The 22,543-nt window shown below is 42.1% G+C and overlaps 1 protein-coding gene across 4 annotated transcripts in view; it reads left to right on the top strand.

Annotated features, from left to right (window-relative positions):
- Positions 1-8,673, top strand: part of LOC143282665 (palmitoyltransferase ZDHHC18-like) — a 31,026-nt gene extending 22,353 nt beyond the window's left edge. For 2 of the 4 annotated variants that reach the window (XM_076588332.1, XM_076588331.1), the window contains 2 exons: positions 279-329; positions 8,200-8,673. In XM_076588332.1, the coding sequence (XP_076444447.1) occupies positions 279-329; positions 8,200-8,351 (203 nt within the window). In that variant the 3' untranslated portion in view covers positions 8,352-8,673. The remainder of the gene's footprint in view (positions 1-278; positions 330-8,199) is intronic. The other 2 variants (XM_076588334.1, XM_076588333.1) reach the window with 1 other exon arrangement.
- Positions 8,674-22,543: the final 13,870 nt, after the last annotated feature.

Raw genomic sequence — 22,543 nt, 5'->3', positions numbered from 1 at the left:
AACCCTGTGTGTGTGTGTGTGTGTGTGTGTGTGTGTGTGTGTGTATAGAGAATCTAATCCTTTAACTTTGGCAAGTTTGTTGTTCAGAACAAAACAATAAACCCAGAAACAAATCAAACATTTTTTAAAGCAGAGAAAAAGTAGTAATGTTGTGTTATGTAGTCTGGACAGAGTCAGGGCCCAGCTTCTCTTTTTCTTAAAAAAAAAAAAAAAAAAAATTTTTTTTTTAGTCAACAGTAGTGTATAGCTCTTATTCAAGCTGTCTGTGTTCACAACAGGGCGGAAGAATCATATCTGGGACATGACCTTAAACCAACTGAATTATTTTGGTAAGTGACCTTTAACCTCTTCACCTCCCTGCCACTCAGGATGGTCCCCCCTTCGTCTTTGTCATCGGTGTTGTTGGATGCGGTGTTGTTTTGAAAAAAAAAAAGAAAAAGAATTCTATTTATTGTGGCATTGTGGACTGGCACGTTCCTGTGTTTGCTTCTTTTTGGAATTGCCTCCCCATATCCCTTCTCCCCATGTTCTGCTCACTCGTGGCATGGAGTCTTGTGTTTTCACCTCTTGTTGTCATCAGTGATTGTCCGTGGTTTGGGAGATAAGCTTCGAAGAGGTGCTGAAAAAAACTGAACAATGGCTTCCGATGGTGTCTTTGCTCACAGTGTACAGTGTTTTTTATTCACATGTGCTGTGAGGATCCGTCCACATGCTCTGACACCTTGAAACTGAAACTGAAACTGAAACTTTTTTCCCTTTTTTTTGTGATTGTGTTTTGGTTACCTTCTTTAGCCACTGTTACCCTTGAGTGAAATAAGTCATTCAGTAGATTCATGTGTAAACAAAATTGAGTGTGTAATCACACTTATTCAGTTTGCTTTTCCATACGTTTTGTGCATGTCAGTGGTACCCTGTTAACACTGGCATTATAACTTGTGTTTGAATGGGGAGCCCAGACATGGCAGAATGAGAAACTTCCAAGGACTTCTGAGTCACCTCTCTGTCTCACTCTACATATATAGAGAGATTTAACACGTCACTCTTCCTATCAATGTAAGCGCCACAACTTCCAGGATAGGCAGAGCCAGGTAAACGATGATAACAAAGGAAGGAAAACATAAGGGGTCATTATTCTGCCAAATTTTCACTTGAGCAGGCTTCCTGAAGATTGTGACAAAAGAGGAAAGAACCCATCACCATGAGAAATGGCTGGAATGGTCAACATCAGAGGCATGTCCAAGGCTAACATGCATGAGTTTGATTGTACTGGTGCCTATTTTTAATTTCCTGGTTGTTGTTTTTTTCTTTTCCTCTCCATTTTCTACAGGACCAGTGTTTTTAGTTTTTCAGCCGTGTGTGATTGGCTACGCTGTAAGCAACAAAAAGAAGACCATATACCCCCATCTCCACATAACCCATAAATCAGTCCAGAATTAAAAACCATTTGGTACATTACACAGGGAAAGGTTGAAGTGGTTCCTGGCAGCAAGGGTTATGATTGTCTGGTTTGCCTGCTTCATCCATTAACTCCTTTCAGGGCATACAAAACTCTGCTGTCTGACGAGTTCTCAGAAAGAAAAGATTTGAGCTCATTGCTCCTCAGGTTGCAATCTTGCCACTGGCTCCCTGTCTCACTCAGAATCAAGTACAAAATTGCACTCTGTATTGTGAATGCATCAGCAAATCTGCCCCTTCTTGTCTGTGTGACTGTCTTCACCTCTACAACCCCATCTTGCTCTCTTCAGTCAGCTTCAGACCCACTCTGATTCTGGGTTCCCAAACATTCCACAGTCAGCCACTGCTCTTTCTCAGTCTCTGTACCTTGCACTTGGACAGGTCACCCTCTTTTGCTTGTTCCAGTCCCTGCACTCAGTTCTTTCCAGTCTGGCCATAAATTGAGATCTACCTCTTGCAAAATAGCTCCTCCATGCCCATCCTTTTTCCGCCCATAGATTTTCTGGCCTTCTGTCTGCATGCGCTTTGCCTTTCATCCCTGTGTTTCAGAGGTAAGCATGTGTGTAAAAGTTTGGTGTGAAAGTACTTTGATTTGTCTGCTCAACATTTAGCACTGTATAAATATGTTTTTTAATATTTTTGTTGTCATAATTATTATCATTATTATTATTATCTCAGTATCTGTGTATTCCAGGCACTGTTGAGACTGCTGTGGCGGCAGGCTACTGACCAACAGTTCATCAGTGCTCAACTTACACACACACACACACACACACACACACACACACACACACACACACACACACCAAGGTGAGACTGCCTTGCAGTTGCAGGCAAGAGTTGCTCCAGTTGTTTGCTGACATGTGGATGTGTGGACAAGTTTGTGTCACTCATTTTCTAAGGGTGTTGCAGTGATGAAAATACAAAACACACACCAGTTGCAGTTGAAATATTTCTGATCATTCTAAATTCTTCTTCTTCATTCTTCCACTGAATTCACTGTTTGACAAGGTAACAGTTTGCTGGTGTGATTTCTTTTTCTGGGTGGGATAACTCTTCTATTGTCTGTTGTGACAGCTCTCTAATATGCACATGTGTGTCTGGTAATCAGGGCACACACATTGTGAGAGGTATTTTTTGGATTTACATTTTATGGTGATGTGTCAGATGTGACCATATCAGTGCACATGGGTTGACTCCAGAGGAGACTTTTCAGTTTGGGGGGAGAGGGGGGGGGGGGTTGGCAGCAGGGGAGAAGGGGTGTGTATGGATAATCAAATGGATCAAAGAGTTTTTCTGCATTTGGGGTTACTTCGAGAAAGTGATTTTCAACTCATGACTGCCACTGACAAATATACTTGTCAGAGGAGGCTGTCACTTCACTGTGATAAACCTGAGCTTGTTACGGCTCAGGATGTCAGTCATCATTCTATATTTGGAGTTATTTTGTAAGGACAGCATTAGTTTTTTCCAGCAAAATCAGTCGCACTACTTGAAAGTATGCTAAAAGTCATAATTATGACAGGCGCCATAGCCGAATGGTTAAAGCGTTGGACTTTCGATCTGAGGGTCCCGGGTTCAAATCACGGTGACGGCGCCTGGTGGGTAAAGGGTGGAGATTTTTACGTTCTCCCAGGTCAACATATGTGCAGACCTGCCAGTGCCTGAACCCCCTTCGTGTGTATACGCAAGCATAAGATCAAATACGCACATTAAAGATCCTGTAATCCATGTCAGCGTTCGGTGGGTTATGGAAACAAGAACATACCCAGCATGCACACCCCCGAAAGCGGAGTATGGCTGCCTACATGGCGGGGTAAAAACGGTCATACACGTAAAAAGCCCACTCGCGTATATACGAGTGAACGTGGGAGTTGAAGCCCACGAACGCAGAAGAGGAAGAAGAAGAAGAAGAAGTCATAATTGCGTTTGATATTGATGTCGGACTGATCTTCTTTTCACCCAGTTTCAACAGTTTAGAGGTAAAACGTGTGTTTGATTTACTGTTGGTGTGATTGAGCATGGTGAGGATACCACACCAGATGTTTGATTGAAGGGCATCGTTTAATCAGATGTGTTTGGTCTCCTCCTGGTTTTTAACAGGTTCACGTGCTGTTTGATACCTGGATATAGTGTGCTCTGTTTTGATGGAGGTGCTGTTTGGTTCAGTTTACTGTCTTCGTTCCTCAGAATGTAAAGATATACACATGTATACAAGTTAACCCTGCTGTAGCAGTGGTGACCTGTCTAGGGTTTGATTCTTGTTTATTGGTTAGATTTTCCTTTTTTTTCTTTGTTCATTTTTCTGTTTGCATTCTATCATTTTATAAATTTTGTTCATCTTTGTTTGTTATTGTTTTTGGAAGGTTTTTTTTGTTTTACAATAATTGTCAATTTATTTTGTGTCCATTACTCAGAAGTGTAAAAATTGAAATTAAATTGTGAGACAGAATAATTTCTAATCAAAAAGGGAGATTTCAGTTTTTCTGTGGGTGTAAGTGCCTGTCTTTTTTTTTGTCTTTTTTTAAGTGAATGGAAGTATCTTTCTGCATGGATTTCTCATATCCTAACTATTGCTTTTAGTCAAATTGATTTTTTTTTCATAGCACAGCTTGATACTACTGGCAAAAATGGAAGGCGACTTTTTACCTTATTTGTTTGTGTGTGTGTGTGTGTGTGTGTGTGTGTGACTGTATCAAACTGTGAGTGTGTATAAGTGTGTGTGTGTGTGTGTGTGTGTGTGTGACTGTATCAAACTGTGAGTGTGTATAAGTGTGTGTGTGTGTGTGTGTGTGTGATTAGTGGGCAGTTGGGCACAGATATTGATTGGCGATGTCCATTTTCCATTAATCTATAATTTCTTGCAGTTAAGTTCAGGCATTGGCCCACATTACAAGAAGTTTGAGTGTGCATGCATGTGGATGTGTAGCGAGAGTTTGAGAGAGGGCAAGGAAGTACAGTTACAGTGTGTGCAGTTATATTTATGAAATTGTTGTTCTTTTTTTATTTATTTATTTATTTTTTAAAGTTTCCTTTTTGTCTTTTTTTTTTTTTTCCTTTTTAACTTTAAAAAATATTTTCCAAAGACATGTATAAAATACAGAGAACAGTATGAAACAAACAATATAAAACGAACAGTAGCATCCTCCACTACAGAGAGAAAGACAAAAACAAAAAAAAACCCTCCAAAAACCCCCAGTAACAACAACATCAACAAATACAGAAAAAAAAAAAAATTGTCCAATCATTCAATCAATCAATGTTTACACATTATTGATTGCAGTAATCATGATGAGTTAAGAAGATATTGATAATAAATAACCTGGACCAGTTGTATCATAGCAACAGCATCAGTTATGTCAACTATTACAGTAATGGTATATTTGTTCTGTTTCTTTTTACAAACTTTGTTTCGTGAAATAATTGATTCAGTGATAGTCTTTTGGAAGCAGACATGGAAAAAGTGGGAAGCTTCTGCAACACAAAATGAGATATTGGTTGGCTGCTGTGGGCTGAATTAGGATCTTTTCATTGGCTCCATAAATGATTCCAAGATGAGATACTGTTGTGATTTAAATTTTTTATATTTTTATCTAACAGTAAATAAGATGTGTTTTCTCACCAGTCACTAATTTCAACAAGCTGTGCCCACAGAATTTTTGCCTTAATTATTATTTTAATTACACATACTTAACCGTGACCCAACTAGTGCAGACTCCGGCAGGGGTCTGACATTCCTGTCCTGTGCAAACTATCCGCCCATGCGGAGCAGACGAAACTACGGCCGATAACCTCCCGGAAGTAGGTAACCTCCCCTTTGTCCCGCTGGTGATCCTTAATTATTATTTTTGTTTGTTTTTTTGTAAGGATAAACTACCATTTGTTTATAACATGTTATTAGGCTATATTTTGTCTTCCTTTATATGGTATATATTTCTTTATCTATTTTCTGGGGATATAGCTCTGTGTGATTTCTTCCAGGGTCAGATTATGCAGATATCAGTGCCCATACCGAAGATTATTTCTGTTGTAATATTTCAGAGAAAATGCATGTAGCATTTGATGGATTCTGTGTTGTTTGTATCAATGCAGGAATGCTTTCTGTCAGTGGTTTTTGTTGTTTGTTGGGATTTTTTGGGTTTTTTTTGTTAACTAGTATGTGTACATAAAGTGAATCTCTGTGAAAACTGTAATCAACCAGTCTCCATTATCTGTGTGTCAGTAAGTGTGTGTGAGAAACCATGTGTGTGATTGTTGGGAATAACAGTTTTTGCCTTTTGTGCCCTTGCATTCAATTTTGTGATTATTGTTTCAAGTTTCATTGCATGATGTATTCTGCAATATCTGATAATTAATTCAGATCGCCTGGGTTGTTTTCAATCATGAATTTATTCAGTTAAAACCTTCAGGTTCAAAGTTGAATTAAATGTTCATGAAATGTGCCTACACCACCTTCCCCAACTCCAAGAACAGAAGAATGTGATTGTGAACTGTGGATAATTATGAAGCTCGCTCACTCTGGATTTTTTGGAGAGCACTGGGGAGGTGTGTGTGTGTGTTGGGGGGGGGGGGGTCCCCTTTTTTCTTTAAGGTTAGGCGTGCAAAATAGTGAAATTAAGAGCTGAAGATGTCAGAAGCATGCATGCCTGATTGTTGTCTCTCTGCAGTATGTCTCTGATCTCTGTGGTGTGTTAACTGTGTATCATTGTCCTTCTCAGTGACATTTTGCAGAGGTTTTACTGTGCTGTTGGGTGGAGTGCTGGATTACTAAGTACATGTATATATGCACACAGTCACTCACCCTTTATCTTTTCAATCAGTCTCTGTCTCTGTCATCTCTCTCTCTCTGTGTCTTTCACTGTAATTCTGCATTCTGAAACTCACTCCTGTGCCTGCTATCACACACCTGTGGAAATGTTAGGGTGTGTGTATCCATTCTTCACTATTAACTTTTGTGGACATTTATGTGTGCAGTACTAGTACCAGTGAACCGAAAATCTGAACAATCGAGATAGTTTCGGAAGCTGATTATTCAGTGATTGTAGGTTTCAGTTTGCAAAGAAACTGTAACTATTCATGTTTGATCAAACAAAGCATAAAAGGTTTCAGTTTGCAAAGAAACTGTGTAACTACCCATGTTTGATCAGTGAAACATAAAAGGTTTCAGTTTGCAAATAAACTGTGTAACAACCCATGTTTGATCAGTGAAAGCGTAAAAGGTTTCTGTTGGCAAAGGAAGTTTATGAGGTAACTGGAATGTTTGTGTCCGTTAATGACTGGCTCAGTCGTCGTTGAATAGTGTCGTGTGCAAAACATGGGCCGTAACTCTTATATAGTTTCAGCGGAAGATCTTAATGGTTAAGTCTCTTCGAAGATTGTCTTGTAAATAACCGAGTCTCCAACTGTCACAACACTACAGTAACTAGGTACTTCAGTAGATGTAAATGTGACACTTGTGTTTAACATAATCAGTGTGGGTTTGGTAAGTTTGTCTTAAGCAACGTGAGGAACTTTGATGGTGACTGCTTTCCTTGCAGAACACAATAATAATGATAATAAAAATGGTATTTATATAGTGTTGAATCTTGTGCAGAGACAAATCAAAGCGCTTTCGCACCAGTCATTCACACGCATGCATAACTCTAAAATTATAGAAACTAAAGACAAGGAAGGGCAGGCAAGGGAGGCTATTTTAGGAAGAGGTGTGTTTTAAGGCCAGACTTGAAAGAGCTGAGAGTGGAGACTTGACGAAGCGAAAGAGGAAGTTCATTCCAATCGCAAGGTCCAGAGACAGAGAAAGAACGGCGGCCAACAGTCGAGTGTTTGAATCTGGGTATGCGTAAACAGAGTGGATCCGAAGCCGATCGTAGTGAGCGAGATGGAGTGTAGAGGTGAAGGCAGTCACAGAGATAGGAAGGGGCAGTTATGTGAATACATTTATAACATAGAGTGCTGATCTTGTACTTTATTCGGTGTGAGACAGGGAGCCAGTGGAGATGTTGCAAAAGAGGAGTGATGTGCTCAGATCTTTTTTTTCTGAGGACAAGTCGGACAGCAGAGTTTAGTATGTGCTGAAGGGACTGAATGGATGAAGCAGGCAAACCAGACAATAGAGAGTTACAGTAGTCAAGGCGAGAGAAAATGAGAGAAACGACCAGTCTAGATATTGCGTCAGTGGACAGATATTTCCGGACGGCACTGATGCACCGCAGTTGACAGTAGCAGGACTGACACGTCTGACTGGTAAATTTTTGCATGGACAGTGTATTGTCAAGGACAACACCGAGGTTCCTGACTGACGTGGAAAGAGGGATGGATGTACTGCCAAGTTTGATTGTGTCAATTGTGATGGAAGACAGTTTTTGTTTAGTTCCTATGATCATTGCTTCAGTTTTGTCCATGTTCAATTGTAACAGGCTTTGTACTAGTTGTTTGATTGCTCAAGTCCAGACATTTCGTTTCCTTAAAGCGCCAATGGCTTGAAATTACATCATTTTGTTATGAGAGGATAATGTGTTTAATTTGGGTAGTACACTTTCAAAAGCATGTTGAGACAGTGCTATGTCTTTAACACATGCATGCACAGTATAACACACACACACACACACACACACACATAGAATAAATAAATACGCAACACAAACACATAACAAAATAAACGCACAACTCACTCTCTCTCTCTCTGTGTCTCTCTCTCTCCCCTTCTCTCCAACTGACATGACCTCAGACCGCTACCTGTTTCAGGCCGAAACAACCACCACCTGGGCTTCCACAGCGTCAACCCCAGATCTCTGCAGCCCAAGCCGTTCCTCCACTCCGACTATCTGACCGGCGCCACGCCCCCTGCAAAGGGAGACAGACCCATCCTGTCTTATGACTACAACACAGACTTCTGATCCAAGCAGGAGAAAGGGATGCATGTATGTGTGTGGTTAGGGAGTAACGCTGTGTGGGGACAGGAGAGAGAGACCCTGTGGACGTTTGTAGGAGGAGGTTCAGGGGGTCGGGGACTGATGTTCCGATGGTGGAGGATGTTGTGTCATGTTGGTTTAGTTTCTGTTGATGCATAGTGGGTTTGTTTTTTCTCTGTGTTTTTGTTTGTCTGTCTTCTTTCTTACGTTCTCTGTCTCTCTCTCTAACTCTGTCAGTCTCAGTCTGTTTCACTTTTTCAGTCTCTGTCTTTGTTTGTGTCCCTCTGTGTTTCTCTCCCCCCCCCCCCACCCCCTCCACCGCCGACCCCTACACCCCTCACCCCTCGGCCCCCTTCTTTTCTCTTTCACTGCCGAAAATTTTAAACTACCAGCTATTTTATAACAGCATGGTGTATTTATTACAGAAGAGGCTTTTCAGGTCCTGAAAATAGCATGTAGGACGAAGAAAGGACTCAGTCTGTGGACTTTACGAAAGATCAAACACAACATTACATGCATCGACCAGCAAACAGCATGCCGATGTCTTAAGTCCCCAAAACAGCAGCTTGTCACACTGGGAAACGGTCAGGGTGACGGTTTGGGGATCACAAGTAGATGGTTTGGAACAGAATGAGGAGGAGAGATCTGTGGTGGAGGAGCGTTGGTGTGTGCTTTTTTTTTGTGAGTTTTTTTGTTTTTTTTGTTTTTTTTCCCCCCGTGTGAGTGTGTGTGTGTGTGTGTGTGTTTTTGATGACTGTATGAAATCATCAGACCACCAACAGTCTGAAATAAAATGATAAATGAATATAAACTGGGTTGAAAACATCAGTGAAATTAATACCAGTTGTAGCATAGTGTTCAATATGTAAATTTGTATGTATGTTCATTCTGTGACTAAATGGACATAATGGATAATGTGAACAAATGAAAAAAAACACAACACATCATTATCCTCAGAATTGTCAAATGTTCAATTAATTCAGAGTAATCCGAGAGAATACAGTGTAATACAATGAATAATGTGCAATACATGGGTTGAAAAAGAATGAAACTGTTTTTTGGATAATTCTTCAGTGGAGCAAGACAACTGACATACTTGACTTCATCCTCTTTGTTCCGGTCGGAACGTAGGGCCCGCACTGCACATCTCCATCTCGCAAGACAAAAGACGTGCTTATCACATGGAGGAAACTGGAAGTGTTCTGTGTTTTATATAGTGTACATATGTGAACTTCATTATGCCAGTCAGTGAGTAGTTTGAGTGGTTTGGCTTGCACTTTTTAAAACCTTGGAATAGGCAGACAGGTTAAGGAAGAATTCATTATATGCATTAACATGAAAAATAAAGCATTTATTAACAAATGAATGTCATATTAAAGTAAGCTTAACATTTTAAAAGTAAGAACATAACATCAGGTTAAGCTAAATTCCTAACTTTTCAAAACTGGAACATGTCTTCTTTCTTCTTTCATTGCATTCCAGGTTTTTTTGGTTTTTTTTTGTTTGTGTGTGTGCGTGTGTGTCTGTGTGTGTGTGCGTGTGTGTGTGTGTGTGTGTGTGTGCGTGTGTGTGTGTGTGCGTGTGTGTGCGTGTGTGTGTGTGCGTGTGTGCGTGTGTGTGTGTGTGTGTGCGCGCATGCCAAGTTGTTGTTTTTCTTTCTTGTTTTTGTGTTTTAATACTCAAGTTTTTATGGTTGTTATCATGACATAGTTTAATTTCTCATTGTGCTCATTTCATCTCTGCTATAACCACCCCTTGCATTTCCGCAGCAGAATTCCAGTATTCTAAGGTTATGATTCTGTATGTGGGTTTGTGGCAGTTTTCTTCTGTCTTTGGTTGTTATTTATTTTGAATACATGCACACAGATAGATAGATAGATAGATATGACCACCAACACCTAGAAAAAGTATGGAGGATGTAAACTGAAGAAAACAGTAAGATGTGAGACATTTATGAAGTTTGTTTCTTTTTTTCTTTTTCTTTTCTAGAGTTTATGATCTCATATGTTTTTTGGGTTTTTTTTTTTGTTTCTGATCTCATAGTGATGGTGATGTAGTTATAGTGATGTATGTGCCTTTGAGTTTGAGTGAATGTATGTTTTTGTTGTTTGTTGGTTTTTGTGTGTGTGTGTGTGTTTGTGAAAAGGAAGATAGTTTCAGTTGTTGTTTTGTTTGTTTGTTTGTTATTTCTAGGCTGGCACTTGATAAGAATCTCTAAAGAAATCACATGTAGATATGATACAGGGATGTTGGTCCTGCAGTGATAGTTTGATCACTGCACTCTTTGTTGTGAGTGATTTGTGTGCTTCATCATCACTTTGGTTTGTTGTTGTGAAAGCCGTGTTGAGCCATTTCTCTATTTATTGTTGCTAACCATGACTTGTGAATGCACAAGCAGACGGGACTTGGGGCTTTCTGTTGTACAGGACGTGGTGTAGTATCATGCTTCGACACCTTCTTGAAACTGAAACTGTCTTATACCACTGAAACTGTTGTATGACCACTGAAGGAGCAGATGGACAGGAAACAGAAAAGAGCAACCCAAGGGAAGTCAGTCTTTGCATTTCTGCTGTGTCTTTTCTTGTGTTCATGGATCAGCAGCTGATTGGTTTTTGGAGTTTTGGGGGTGTTTTTTTTTTCTTTGTCTCTCTTAGAGTTGAAACTGGTGTGCAAGAATGATGGGATGAGGACTGATGATTTTCCAGTCGTCCATCGAGAGTGACGTCCCTTAGTTTGTTGTTTGCTTTGTTTCCCCATCTGCCAGCTTCCCTCAGTGGTAGTGACTTAACAAGTGTGTGACAGGAGACAGTTAGCTCCAATTCCTGCAGCTTTGTGCATGATGTACATATGTTGGATGTGACATATTCCTTTATTCAGTGTCATTTTAATTCAGACATTCCCACTTTCAGTGTGATGTAATCAATGAAAAGAAATGAGGAGGGGTAGAGATTCTTGGTCATTTTATTATTGTGCTTTTAAACAGATGAGAGTCAATAATGAACAGTGCATCACTTTGTGAACAGATGAGAGTCAATAATGAACAGTGCATCACTTTGTGAACTTTTCTGTTTGAACAGAGCAGTAGGCTGATGTTCTCAGAAGTGCTAACCACCAATTAGAAACAAAAAAGTGTGGGTACAATGATCTATTTTTCCAGACATTTCAATGGAGACAGTTCAGAGATCATTTTCACTCTTCAACAACAGATGATTTGGGTTTGGTTTTTGTGAAGACTAGTAGGGAGTGTTTGTGCCAGTTACGGTGTTGAGCCAAAAAAACAGTATGGTCATTTTTTTTTTATTGCATAACAGTATGGCCATTCATTTTTGTTGCATAGCTGTGTGGTAATTCATTTTTTTTGTTGCATAACAGTTGATCATTCATTTTTGTTGCACTTGCCAAGATCACTCATTGTCTTGACATTTCCTGGTCTCTCATTGTGGAGGAGGTGCTGCAGCAGAATCGGTTAGGCATTGGACTTGTGATCCTGTGTTCACCCTTGATCGGGGTTTGAGTCCCTGTTTCAGCCTGCTGTTGCATCCTGGGGAAAGGCACTGTACTCTGATTTTCCTCACTCCACTCAGGTGTGAAATAGGTACCTGATTTTGGGTTGGGGATGGGGAGGTTAAAATGGCGGAAGGAGAAGATTGGGCCCCGCCTTTCTATGCTGAGCCCAGGACACAGTGGGTATGAGTTCACTGCCTCATGGCCGTAAAAGGCAATGGGACCTTTACCTTTAACTCACTGTATCAAAACTGTGTGGTATCATTGTATTGATATTGTCCTGTCACTTCACTGTGTGTATTGTGGATGGTTGTTAATATTGATAATGTATTGCTTATTATTATTTTTTTTTAATGTATTGTTTGTAATGTTTGAACTCATTTCATGTCATTGGTCAGAGAATAGTTTATATAATGACATATCTCCTGTTATGTTTTTTCTTCTTCTGTTTTTGTTGGTTTAATTTTCTGAACAAAGTGAATGTGTTTGATGATTTTACTGTTTTGAAGACTTTATATATTGTGATGAAATTGTGATAAGTTGCCAGCTGTAGACGCAAATGTTTAGTGTACAGTATTAGTGTGTACTGATGGTGAGACTGAAAGTGATGTCCTTGTGCTCCTGTCATATCCTTCCTCCCGTTGCATTGAAGAGTTCATTGTCATCAGTAGAAACGTGATTGTCTTTTTCTTTTATTGTTAACCATAGTGTAATATTTTTATTATCATTGTTTGGGGGGGGGGGGGGGGGGGGTCTGGGGGTTACATTGGTGAAGCGATGTGTGAGGGTACAAAACTGAGCAGGGAGGTGATGAGAATAAGTTGCAGATCATCTCAGTTTCTTTCATAGCCCTGGAGAAAGGTGGAGGGGGTGGGGCAGAGGGAGGGACATGTTCTTGGGAAGCAGAGGGAGGACATGTTCTTGGGAAGCAGAGGGAGGGGCAGGGGGAGGGACATGTTCTTGGGAAGCAGAGGGAGGACATGTTCTTGGGAAGCAGAGGGAGGACATGTTCTTGGGAAGCAGAGGGAGGGGCAGGGGGAGGGACATGTTCTTGGGAAGCAGAGGGAGACATGGGTGGTGGGGAATGAAGCTGCATGCTGAACCGAAAGCAAGCCTGCTTGGTTTTCAGTGCCCACAAAGACATTGTGACATGTAGGGTGGTCTTTTTGTTTTGTGTTAAGTCTTTTGATTTCTGCAGAAGAATAAGTAAACAAAGTCTGCTCTGATCAAGCAAGAAATCCAAAGTAAACATTGTCGCTTCACTGCATTAATCGCTGTCCAGGAAAGTGTGTATGATGCACCTAGTATTTTGCATGTTTATGAACAGTTTGCACTAATCTTATGTCAGTGAGTCATCACTCTTGTTGTTGCCTCTCCCAGAATGTTTGTTACGTTTCAGACCAGTGTTGCATTTTAAGATGTGTCCTTGTGGGATTCTGTTCTGGATGTGGAGCCGTATGTTGCAGAAACCAGTACTTCATTTCCACAGATCTCATGGCGTTTTGCAGATGGTGTTTTTTCTGTGTTGTAGTCCCATCAGAGCGCTTTGTGATATACATGGTGATTTGTCTCCTTGTTTTGCACAGTCAGTGCCCATGCCTTGCTCATCTCTTTTGTTATGATTTTATTTTCTCTACCCTGTGTAGTGATATTTTTTGGTGAATCAACAATATGTATGTTGTATATGTTTCTACAGTGCCACTGTACTATTTTTCAGTCACTTTTATTTTTTGGACTGTTTTGAAAGACACAGTGACGCCTGACTGCAGACTGATTGTGATAATGGGTTAAGTTATTGTAAAATGTGATGAACCAGGTTGTGTATTCATAGCTCAGTATTGTGCAGTGTGCACTGTGACTTTTGTGTTGTGTATACATTTAGTATTTCCACAGTACTTGGTCTCTTCTGTGAAATGGTCGCCTTTATTTAAAAAAACAGACAGTGTCCCGTGTTTGTGTGTGCACGCTTGAAAATCAGATTCCGTAATTATATATATGACAAAAGTGTTTTGAATGTTTCAACAACAGTTGCTGTTGTTCTCAGTTGCTTGTTTCATGATGGCTTGTACCCCCTTCAATTGACGAAATGTCATGATTGTAGTGAATTATGACCATAGTTAGAATAGTAGTGTGAACATCCAGAAGCAATGCCAGTTTAATTTTATTAAGATAGTTGCACTAGATTTAAGATCCACAGTTGCACTTGATTTCAGAGAAGCAGTGACATGTTGTAATGCAGTGTTAAACTTTATGGACAATGTCACAGAATGTTCATCACCTGTGTTTTCAGTTGTCTACCTGATTGATGAATTTCTTTTCTGCTTCCAGCATACTATTAAAAACACACAGAATAATTTTTATTTACAAGTTAATGACTGACAGTCTCATTATTGATATGCGGATCTTATATGTTGGGTTTGTGTGTTTTTTCTGGCTGTGTTTTGAAATCAGACTTAGTGGATTTGAATGGATGCAATCCATTAACAGTTTGGTGAACATAGTGACAGATCATGTGACAGTGATGAACACAAAATGACTCACTGTGGATGCTGGACATTTTCATGATCACAGATTTGACAAGGGTAGTTTCTAAATCTAAAGTGATGGGAGTGGACATACTCGTTTGATAATATTATATTTCTGTGTGCCAGAACCTGCAAGACTATCATGTCCATGGAATAAATGGATTGTTTTAACACTTATCAAATTGGCTTGATCTCAGACAGTCAAAAGGACTTTGAAAGAGGATGTTATTCAGTAATTGGAAAAAAAAAAACCAACCACACACACACAACTTTTTATAGACATTTTTTTGAGAAGAAACAAGAAATTGTGCACTTTTTAAAGTGAGTGACAAAGATTGCAAAAACACAGTACAGGCTTTCAGTGTGACATAGGAATGTTTAGACAAGTGACATCTTCACTAATGGTGCAGTCATTGGAGCCACACAAATCTCATTACAAAGTTGCTTGAGGTGATGTAAAAGACATCTTGTCCCAAAGTTTTACCTGTGTGTGTGCTAAAATATTCAACATAAACTGTCTAGAAGTTGGAAGTAATGACAGGGACCTTGCCATGGCAGAATGTATCCAAGGAACCAAACGTAAAGATAATAAAAATGTCCCATAATATGAAGATGAATTTAAAAGAATAAGTGACATTAGCAGAGCAGTATGTATAAGGAATGTAGCTAGATCAAGGGAATTAATGTCACAAAATGATGGACAAGAAAAATACAACTAATCCTTAGCAGTTGTGGGTACAGTAATTTTCACTGGGTCTCAGAGACTTGGCAACCAGCTCAAAGGAAAGGACGAACCTTGTCTACTGTTAATGTAGTTTCACAGAGTTTCTTGAAATAAAACATGTCTTGGAAATGGTTTTATTTGAAAACACAGGAGTCTGACAAGAAGGATGAAACAAACCATAGACAGCAACTCCAGTGGGTGCTCTGCCCCTCTCTGTTCCCTGCACAGTGAAGGTACAGTGTGTGACAGCAGCCAAAGAAGCCATGGCCATTTCACTGGGGAATGTGACGCTTGTAGGTAGAAGGAATCTTGCTTATCTCTGGTAGCACCGTTCACTTTGGCTGCAGTCAAACTCACTATTCTTTCCTTCTGAGAGATCTGGAAAGGGGAGGGAGGGGTGGTGGGGAGGGGCAAACTGAGTACCTTTCTGGGAGTTGGTATTTCATTTCGCTTTTATTTGTTTTGGTGTTTTGTTTGTTTTTATTCTCTTTTGTCAGACTGTACAGATCAGATTATTCCATTTCCTGTTACTCTTCCTTTGATCTGGCTGTCATGGCTCTGTGATGGAGTTGATGGTGGGTGAGAACTGGTCATTCTTTGGATCAGTCATGGCTCTGTGATGGAGTTGATAGTGGGTGGGAATTGGTCATACATTCTTTGGATCAGTCATGTCTTTGGATCAGTCATGGCTCTGTGATGGAGTTGATAGTGGGTGGGAATTGGTCATACATTCTTTGGATCAGTCATGGCTTTGGATCAGTCATGGCTCTGTGATGGAGTTGATGGTGGGTGGGAATTGGTCATACATTCTTTGGATCAGTCATGTCTTTGGATCAGTCTGTGATGGAGTTGATAGTGGGTGAGGATTGGTCATATATTCTTTGGATCAGTTTTTGATCTTTTATTGTTAGGTAGTCAGGAAACATCTTCCTTTCGTTTATTTGTTTTTCTAAAATAACTGATGTTGTGATCGAGGGATGCTGAGCTAATAAATGATTGATCAAAGAAACATATTGCATCGTATGATCATGTATGAAAGCCCTGAATAGAAACATTCACTGCTCTCAAAGACAGTGAATAGAATACTTTGTTTTTGCCAGTGCATTGGAAGTAACGCTTCACTGATTTCTAGTGTATGATGCACATGGAATTCGCCATCACCAAAATGTTTGGTCTGCCAAAATTAATTCAACACCAGTCCTATCCCATTGCTAAATTGACATACAGTCAAATATATGATGGTCACCAATAACTGGAGCATAACTCCTGTCATGGGAAAATATTTTTGAATCTGTCATTGGGATGTATTCAGGTAGCAGAGTTTAGTGTTATCATGATTCTTTATGTGGACAATGAAGCGCCTTGACTGTTTCATGCATCCAGCGATGCTGGTGCATCACAGTCTTATGAATTTGAGAAGAAGCTGCGTGTTCTCACTTTCCTTTAAGCAGAGAACTTCCATTTCAAGTTTTGACCAGTGTCTCCATTCTGTAAGCAGAGAAGGAAGAAAAATGGAGCTGCTTTTCACTGAATGGTGAGGAGCTGATCTTGGATGGTTTGTTTTATTTTCTTCTACATCATTTTCCATTTGAAAATGTTTGTAGTGATGATTGTATCAGATTATTTGATACATTTTTTTTTTTTTTTTAAGTAGGTGAGGTGTACGTACAAAATTTTATTGATCCTCTATTTTTTCTCAGTAAACATCTTCATATGATCATCATTTGGTAACATTTTTGAATGGATGATCAGCTTTTCTGGCAGACCTATTAAGTATTTCCTTTCAGGAACATATCTAGCTGTTGAATTGGTCAGATTGTTTGATATAACTTTTAAGTAAACAGTTGAAGCCGATGTACACAGTTGTATTGATCATCTTGTCAAATTTTATTTTCTCTGAATAAACATCTTATGAGCGCTCTTCCGTTTTCTTTCTGTTGAGTATGATTGGATAGAAAGACAGGTGTATGGAGGGAACGCATTTCTTTCACTGCTGTTTCCTGTGTGACATTGGGCTGTTGGATTTCTTTACAAGAGTGGAATGTAGAAAAAAAACACTCGCATCCTTCTGAATGAATGTCATTGTGTGGGTGTGTTTGCAGCTATGTCATTGTTGATGTGTGCATGTATACATATGTGTATGTGTGTCCATGTTTGTGCATGTGTGCCAGTTGTGCATGCACGTATGGATATTCTGGCATCAATGACAGTCATGAGTCTGAAAAATAAATATTCTAGAATTTTGGGAAGGACAATATTTAGTATCCAGTGTTTTTGATGATTTGTTTGAATTGGATACATTATATATTTGGTCACACCTTTTTCATCATTTGATATATCTATCATTTGGACTAATTGTGGAAAAAAAAAAAAGAAAAAAAAAAAAGAGATGAAAATGAAACTGGAAGCGTTTAACTTTAAACCGCAAATAACTATATTTCACACTCAACATGCACTCACACACACATATACACACACATGCACGCACCCATGCACGCACACACACACACATTGCATGAACTGAAAGACAAAAATTGAAAACCAGAAAGGTACTTCAACACACACGCTCGCAAAAACGTATATACACAGGTGTGTGTGTGTGTGTGCACACGCACACCATTCTTCTTTACATTTTATTGCGTAATATGAGTCTTGTGAACAGAAACATATTAGCATGTTAAACCAATAACCAGCGTATCACAACTACTAAAAGAAGTGGTACGCTTCATCGTTAGAAGACTGGGGCATATTGCCTATCTTCAGTCAGAGACCAAACTCTGTGATTAAAAACATGGATTTTTTTGCACAACAGGCTGGAAGAGCTGACTGACAGTGCCACTGGGCGCTCATCGTTCATTTCCTGTGTCATTCAAACATGTTTCAGCCATGCACACATGGTGGTGGTGTGTCCATCGAGATCGATGATGACCATCGTTGTCATCCAGATGGGGGATGGGGGATGGGGGGAGGGTGGTGGTGGGGTGGGGGGAAGGATGCTCATGAATCTATCTGTGAGTGCGCAGATGGCTGAATAGTCCAATCTGCGCACGAAATGTTCGCTGACAGTTGGGGCAGACAAAGACAGGCATATCATTGTCAGGGAGCTTGTTTGCCCGTGACTTTCTGGCCTGCCTCTTCTCAACAGCTGCAGCAGTCCTGTTGGCCTCGCACAACCTGGCGCCTTTGTGCACAGCAGCGCGCCATTTGTCACGGTCCACTGCAGATTCCTCCCAGGAGTCAGGGTTGATATCAAACGCTTTCAGAGAGACTTTCAGAGTATCTCTGAAGCGCTTCTTCTGACCTCCGTGTGATCTCTTCCCTTGTTGCAGCTCGCCATAGAAGAGCTGTTTTGGGCAGCCGATGGTCTGGCATGCGCGCCACGTGTCCAGCCCAGCGAAGCTGGGACTGCATCAGGATGGTGAAGATGCTGGGAAGGGTGGCTTTTGCGAGCACCTCTGTGTCTGGGGTCTTGTCTTGCCACTTGATGTTCAGTAGCTTCCTTAGGCATGTTGTGTGGAAGTGGTTCAGCTTCTTGGCATGTCGTTGGTACACTGTCCAAGTTTCGCAGGCGTACAGTAGTGTGGGGAGAACTACTGCTCTGTAGACCTTTAGCTTGGTCTCAAGACTAATGCCTCTTCTGTTCCAGACATTTGCATTGAGTCTACCAAAAGTTGCGCTTGCTCTTGCAATCCTGACGTTCACTTCATCGTCGATGGTCGCATTTCGTGACAGTGTGCTGCCAAGGTATGTGAACCGCTCCACCGCACTGAGTCTCTGACCGTTGACTGTGATGTTGGGCTCAACATAGGGTTTCCCTGGGGCTGGCTGATGGAGAACTTCAGTTTTCCTCGTGCTGATGGTAAGGCCGAAGTTCCTGCTGGCAGTGGCAAACTTGTCGACGCTGAGTTGCATGTCAGCTTCAGATCCAGCGTTGAGGGCACAATCATCAGCAAACAAAAAGTCTCTGATGATGTCTGTCATGACCTTCGTTTTTGCTTGAAGCCTTCTGAGGTTAAACAGCTTGCCATCTGTTCGGTACTTTAGGCCGATTCCAACATCGCCATCTCTGAAGGCATCAGTAAGCATTGCAGAGAACATGAGGCTGAACAGCGTTGGAGCCAGGACGCAGCCTTGCTTGACACCATTTGTGACAGCAAAAGGAGCAGATGTTTCACCATTGTCCTGGACTCGAGCCTGCATGCCTTCATGGAATTGGCTGACCAAGGAAATAAATTTCCGAGGGCATCCGTACTTGGCCATGATCTTCCACAGTCCCTCTCTACTCATGGTGTCGAAGGCCTTAGTGAGGTCGACATAGGTGGAGAACAGATCAGCATTTTGCTCCTGACATTTCTCTTGCAGCTGCCTTGCAGCAAACACCATGTCAGTGGTTCCGCGCTCTTTCCGGAATCCACATTGGCTCTCAGGCAAATGACCTTGGTCAAGGTGTGCTGTGAGGCGGTTAAGTAGGATCCTGGCAAGTATCTTGCCTGCGATGGAGAGCAAGGAAATGCCCCGATGGTTATCACAGGCTTGCCGGTTCCCCTTTCGCTTGTACAAGTGAATGATAGATGCATCTTTGAAATCCTGGGGGATCGTCTCTTCTTTCCACATGAGTGAGTACAGCTGATGAAGCTTCTCAGTCAGCACAGTGCCTCCATCCCTGTAGACCTCTGCTGGTATGGAGTCTGAGCCAGGTGCTTTGCCACTGGATAGCAGACGGATTGCTTTCTGGGTCTCAAGAAGTGTTGGCGGATCGTCCAGTGCTTCGTTGGTGGGGACTTGTGGGAGACGGTCTACGGCTTCATCATTTATGGAGGAAGGGCGATTTAAGACACTGTTGAAGTGCTCAGCCCATCGTTCGAGAATGTTCTCCTTCTCGGTGATCAAGGTATTCCCATCTGCACTGAGGAGGGGGGATGATCCTGAGGATGTGGGGCCGTAGACTTCTTTTAAGGCATCATAGAACCTCTTCATATCATGCCTGTCAGCATATCCCTGGATCTCATCAGCTTTGTCACTCAGCCACTTATCCTGCATCTGGCGTAACTTTTGCTGAACAGTCCTGCGGATGGCATTGTATGCATCCTTTTTTGATGTGGACTTTGGGTTGCTCAGGTGGGCTTGATGCAGACGGCGTTTCTCATCCAGAAGCTGCTTGATTTCATCACAGTTTTCATCAAACCAGTCTTTGTGCTTTCTGGTCATGGGTCCAAGGGTCTCTGAAGCTGTACTATAGATCAGCTCACGCAGGGTCCTCCAGTCAGACTCCACATTCTGGTTGTCCAGAGAGGCGGATTCCAGACGATCTTCCAGCAGCTCCACAAAGGACTGTTTGATGGTGATGCTTTTCAGCTTAGCGATGTTGAGCCGTTTTGGAGCCTTCTGGCCTTGGGGGCGTCTCTTGGGTTGGATTCGAATATTCAGCTTCGAGACTACAAGGCGATGGTCTGTCCAACACTCGGCGCCGCACATGGTCTTTGTTACACGTACATCTTGCCTATCCCTTTTCCTGACGATGACATAATCGATGAGATGCCAATGCTTTGAGCGAGGGTGCATCCATGACGTCCTGTTACGGGTAGGGAGGCAGAAAACTGTGTTGGTTATCAGCAGTTCGTGCTCTGCACAGGTCTGAAGCAAAAGCAATCCATTTGGGTTGCAGTGGCCCACACCGTGCTTTCCAATCACTCCATCCCAGGAGATGTAGTCAGAGCCAACTCTAGCATTAAAGTCCCCAAGAATGATGAGCTTGTCTGCTTTAGGGATGGCAGCAATGACAGAGTGAAGGTCCTCGTAGAACTTCGCCTTCACTTCATCCGGGTTGGTCATGGTTGGGGCGTAGGCACTGACAATGGTGAGGTGCTTCTGGCCAGATGCCAGTGGGAGTTTCATGGTCATAAGCCTATCGTTGACTCCCTTTGGGATTCCAGCTAGCTTGCTGACAAGTGCTGTTTTTACTGCAAAACCAACGCCAGCCTCACGTCGCTCTTTGCTTCCTCGTCCACTCCAGAAGAAGGTGTAACCAGATCCCCGTTCACAGAGCTCGCCTTCGCCTGCAAGCCGAGTCTCACTCAAGGCTGCGATGTCGATGTTGTATCTGGCGAGTTCGGATGCAACTAGTGCTGTTCTCCTTTGGGGTCTGTCTGCATTATCTCTGTCCAGGAGAGTCCTTATGTTCCAAGCACCAATGGTGAGAGGAATGATCCTTGTTTTTTTCTTTTCTTTCTCTTTGTTTCGACCGCTGATGTAGGGTCCCCGCCAGCCGCGGTATGCTGGCCAGGGTGATATGGAGCAGGCAATTTTTAGGGCACCTTTTCTAGCCCCTTCCTCATGCCAGGGAGGTGAGCAGTGCATTCCTAAAGAGGGCTGCTCAGACGCTCAGACGGCTGCCGAGCTCCATCGCTGCTCCTGTCGACGAAGAACGACCCTATGGCCTGAGCCGCCTGCGTGCAGGTCTGCGGCTGCGACTGCCAGTGTACCCACACCTGTCGTTTCGTCGCTCGCCTGTCGCCACAGGACTTGGGGGTGATGAAATGATGAAGGATGAAAGGTCATTTTGGATGACTGATGACTTGCGCGATGAGTTTGTTTAAAGTGAAGAGGAGTTGCGCAACGTCGACCTCACTCTCTCGTCCGGGTCCACCAATTTCCAGTGGCAAGACTAAGTCGAGACGACTGGAGGATGAGCACGGATGCAGTGGATGACCAAGATATCCTTTCGGTGTCTCATCTTGCTCTCTGCGCTCCACAGTGCGTTGCTGTAACCGCCTTCCTCTCCGTTGAACCGATAGGTTTCTTCCGCAGATTCTGCCGGATCCAGACTTCGCATACATGGGTAGACACACCCCAGGGGCCAACTGCGTGTGGCATGCACACAGCACAGTGGAGCTAGATGGCCGTCGGTGGCTCTCCTGAGCCGACGCCCTTTTATAGATCTCCATAAGGGTGTCTAGCCACCCGCCTCACCAGTCCCAGAAGGGAGCGGTGGAAGTGCCGGTTTAGTCGTCGGCAACCCGACCCTGAACAGGTTGTACTGGATTACAGGTTACCAGTAGCAGATCTAATGACCTGACCTGACCACACAGACATGTAACGTTTTAAGTGCATTGCCCTGCCATTTTGGCAGCCATACTCCATGCACACATACACACTCTCACGCAGACATGTAACGTTTTAAGTGCATTGCCCTGCCATTTTGGCAGCCATACTCCATTTTTTGGGGGGTGCATGCTGGGTATATTCTTATTTCTATAACCCACCGAAGCTGACATGGATTACAGGATCATTAAAATGCGTATTCAGTCTTATGCGTGCGTATACATAGCAAGGGGCTTCGGGCACTTGCAGGTCTGCACAAATGTTGACCTGGGAGACAGAAAAATCTCCATCTTTAACCAACCTGGTGGGATCGAACTCGGGGA

Source organism: Babylonia areolata, chromosome 6 (genome assembly GCF_041734735.1).
Source record: "Babylonia areolata isolate BAREFJ2019XMU chromosome 6, ASM4173473v1, whole genome shotgun sequence".
NCBI classification, from domain to species: Eukaryota; Metazoa; Mollusca; class Gastropoda; order Neogastropoda; family Buccinidae; genus Babylonia; species Babylonia areolata.
Note: the sequence above shows the minus strand (reverse complement) of the source record. Positions and strands in the feature narration are given on the sequence as shown.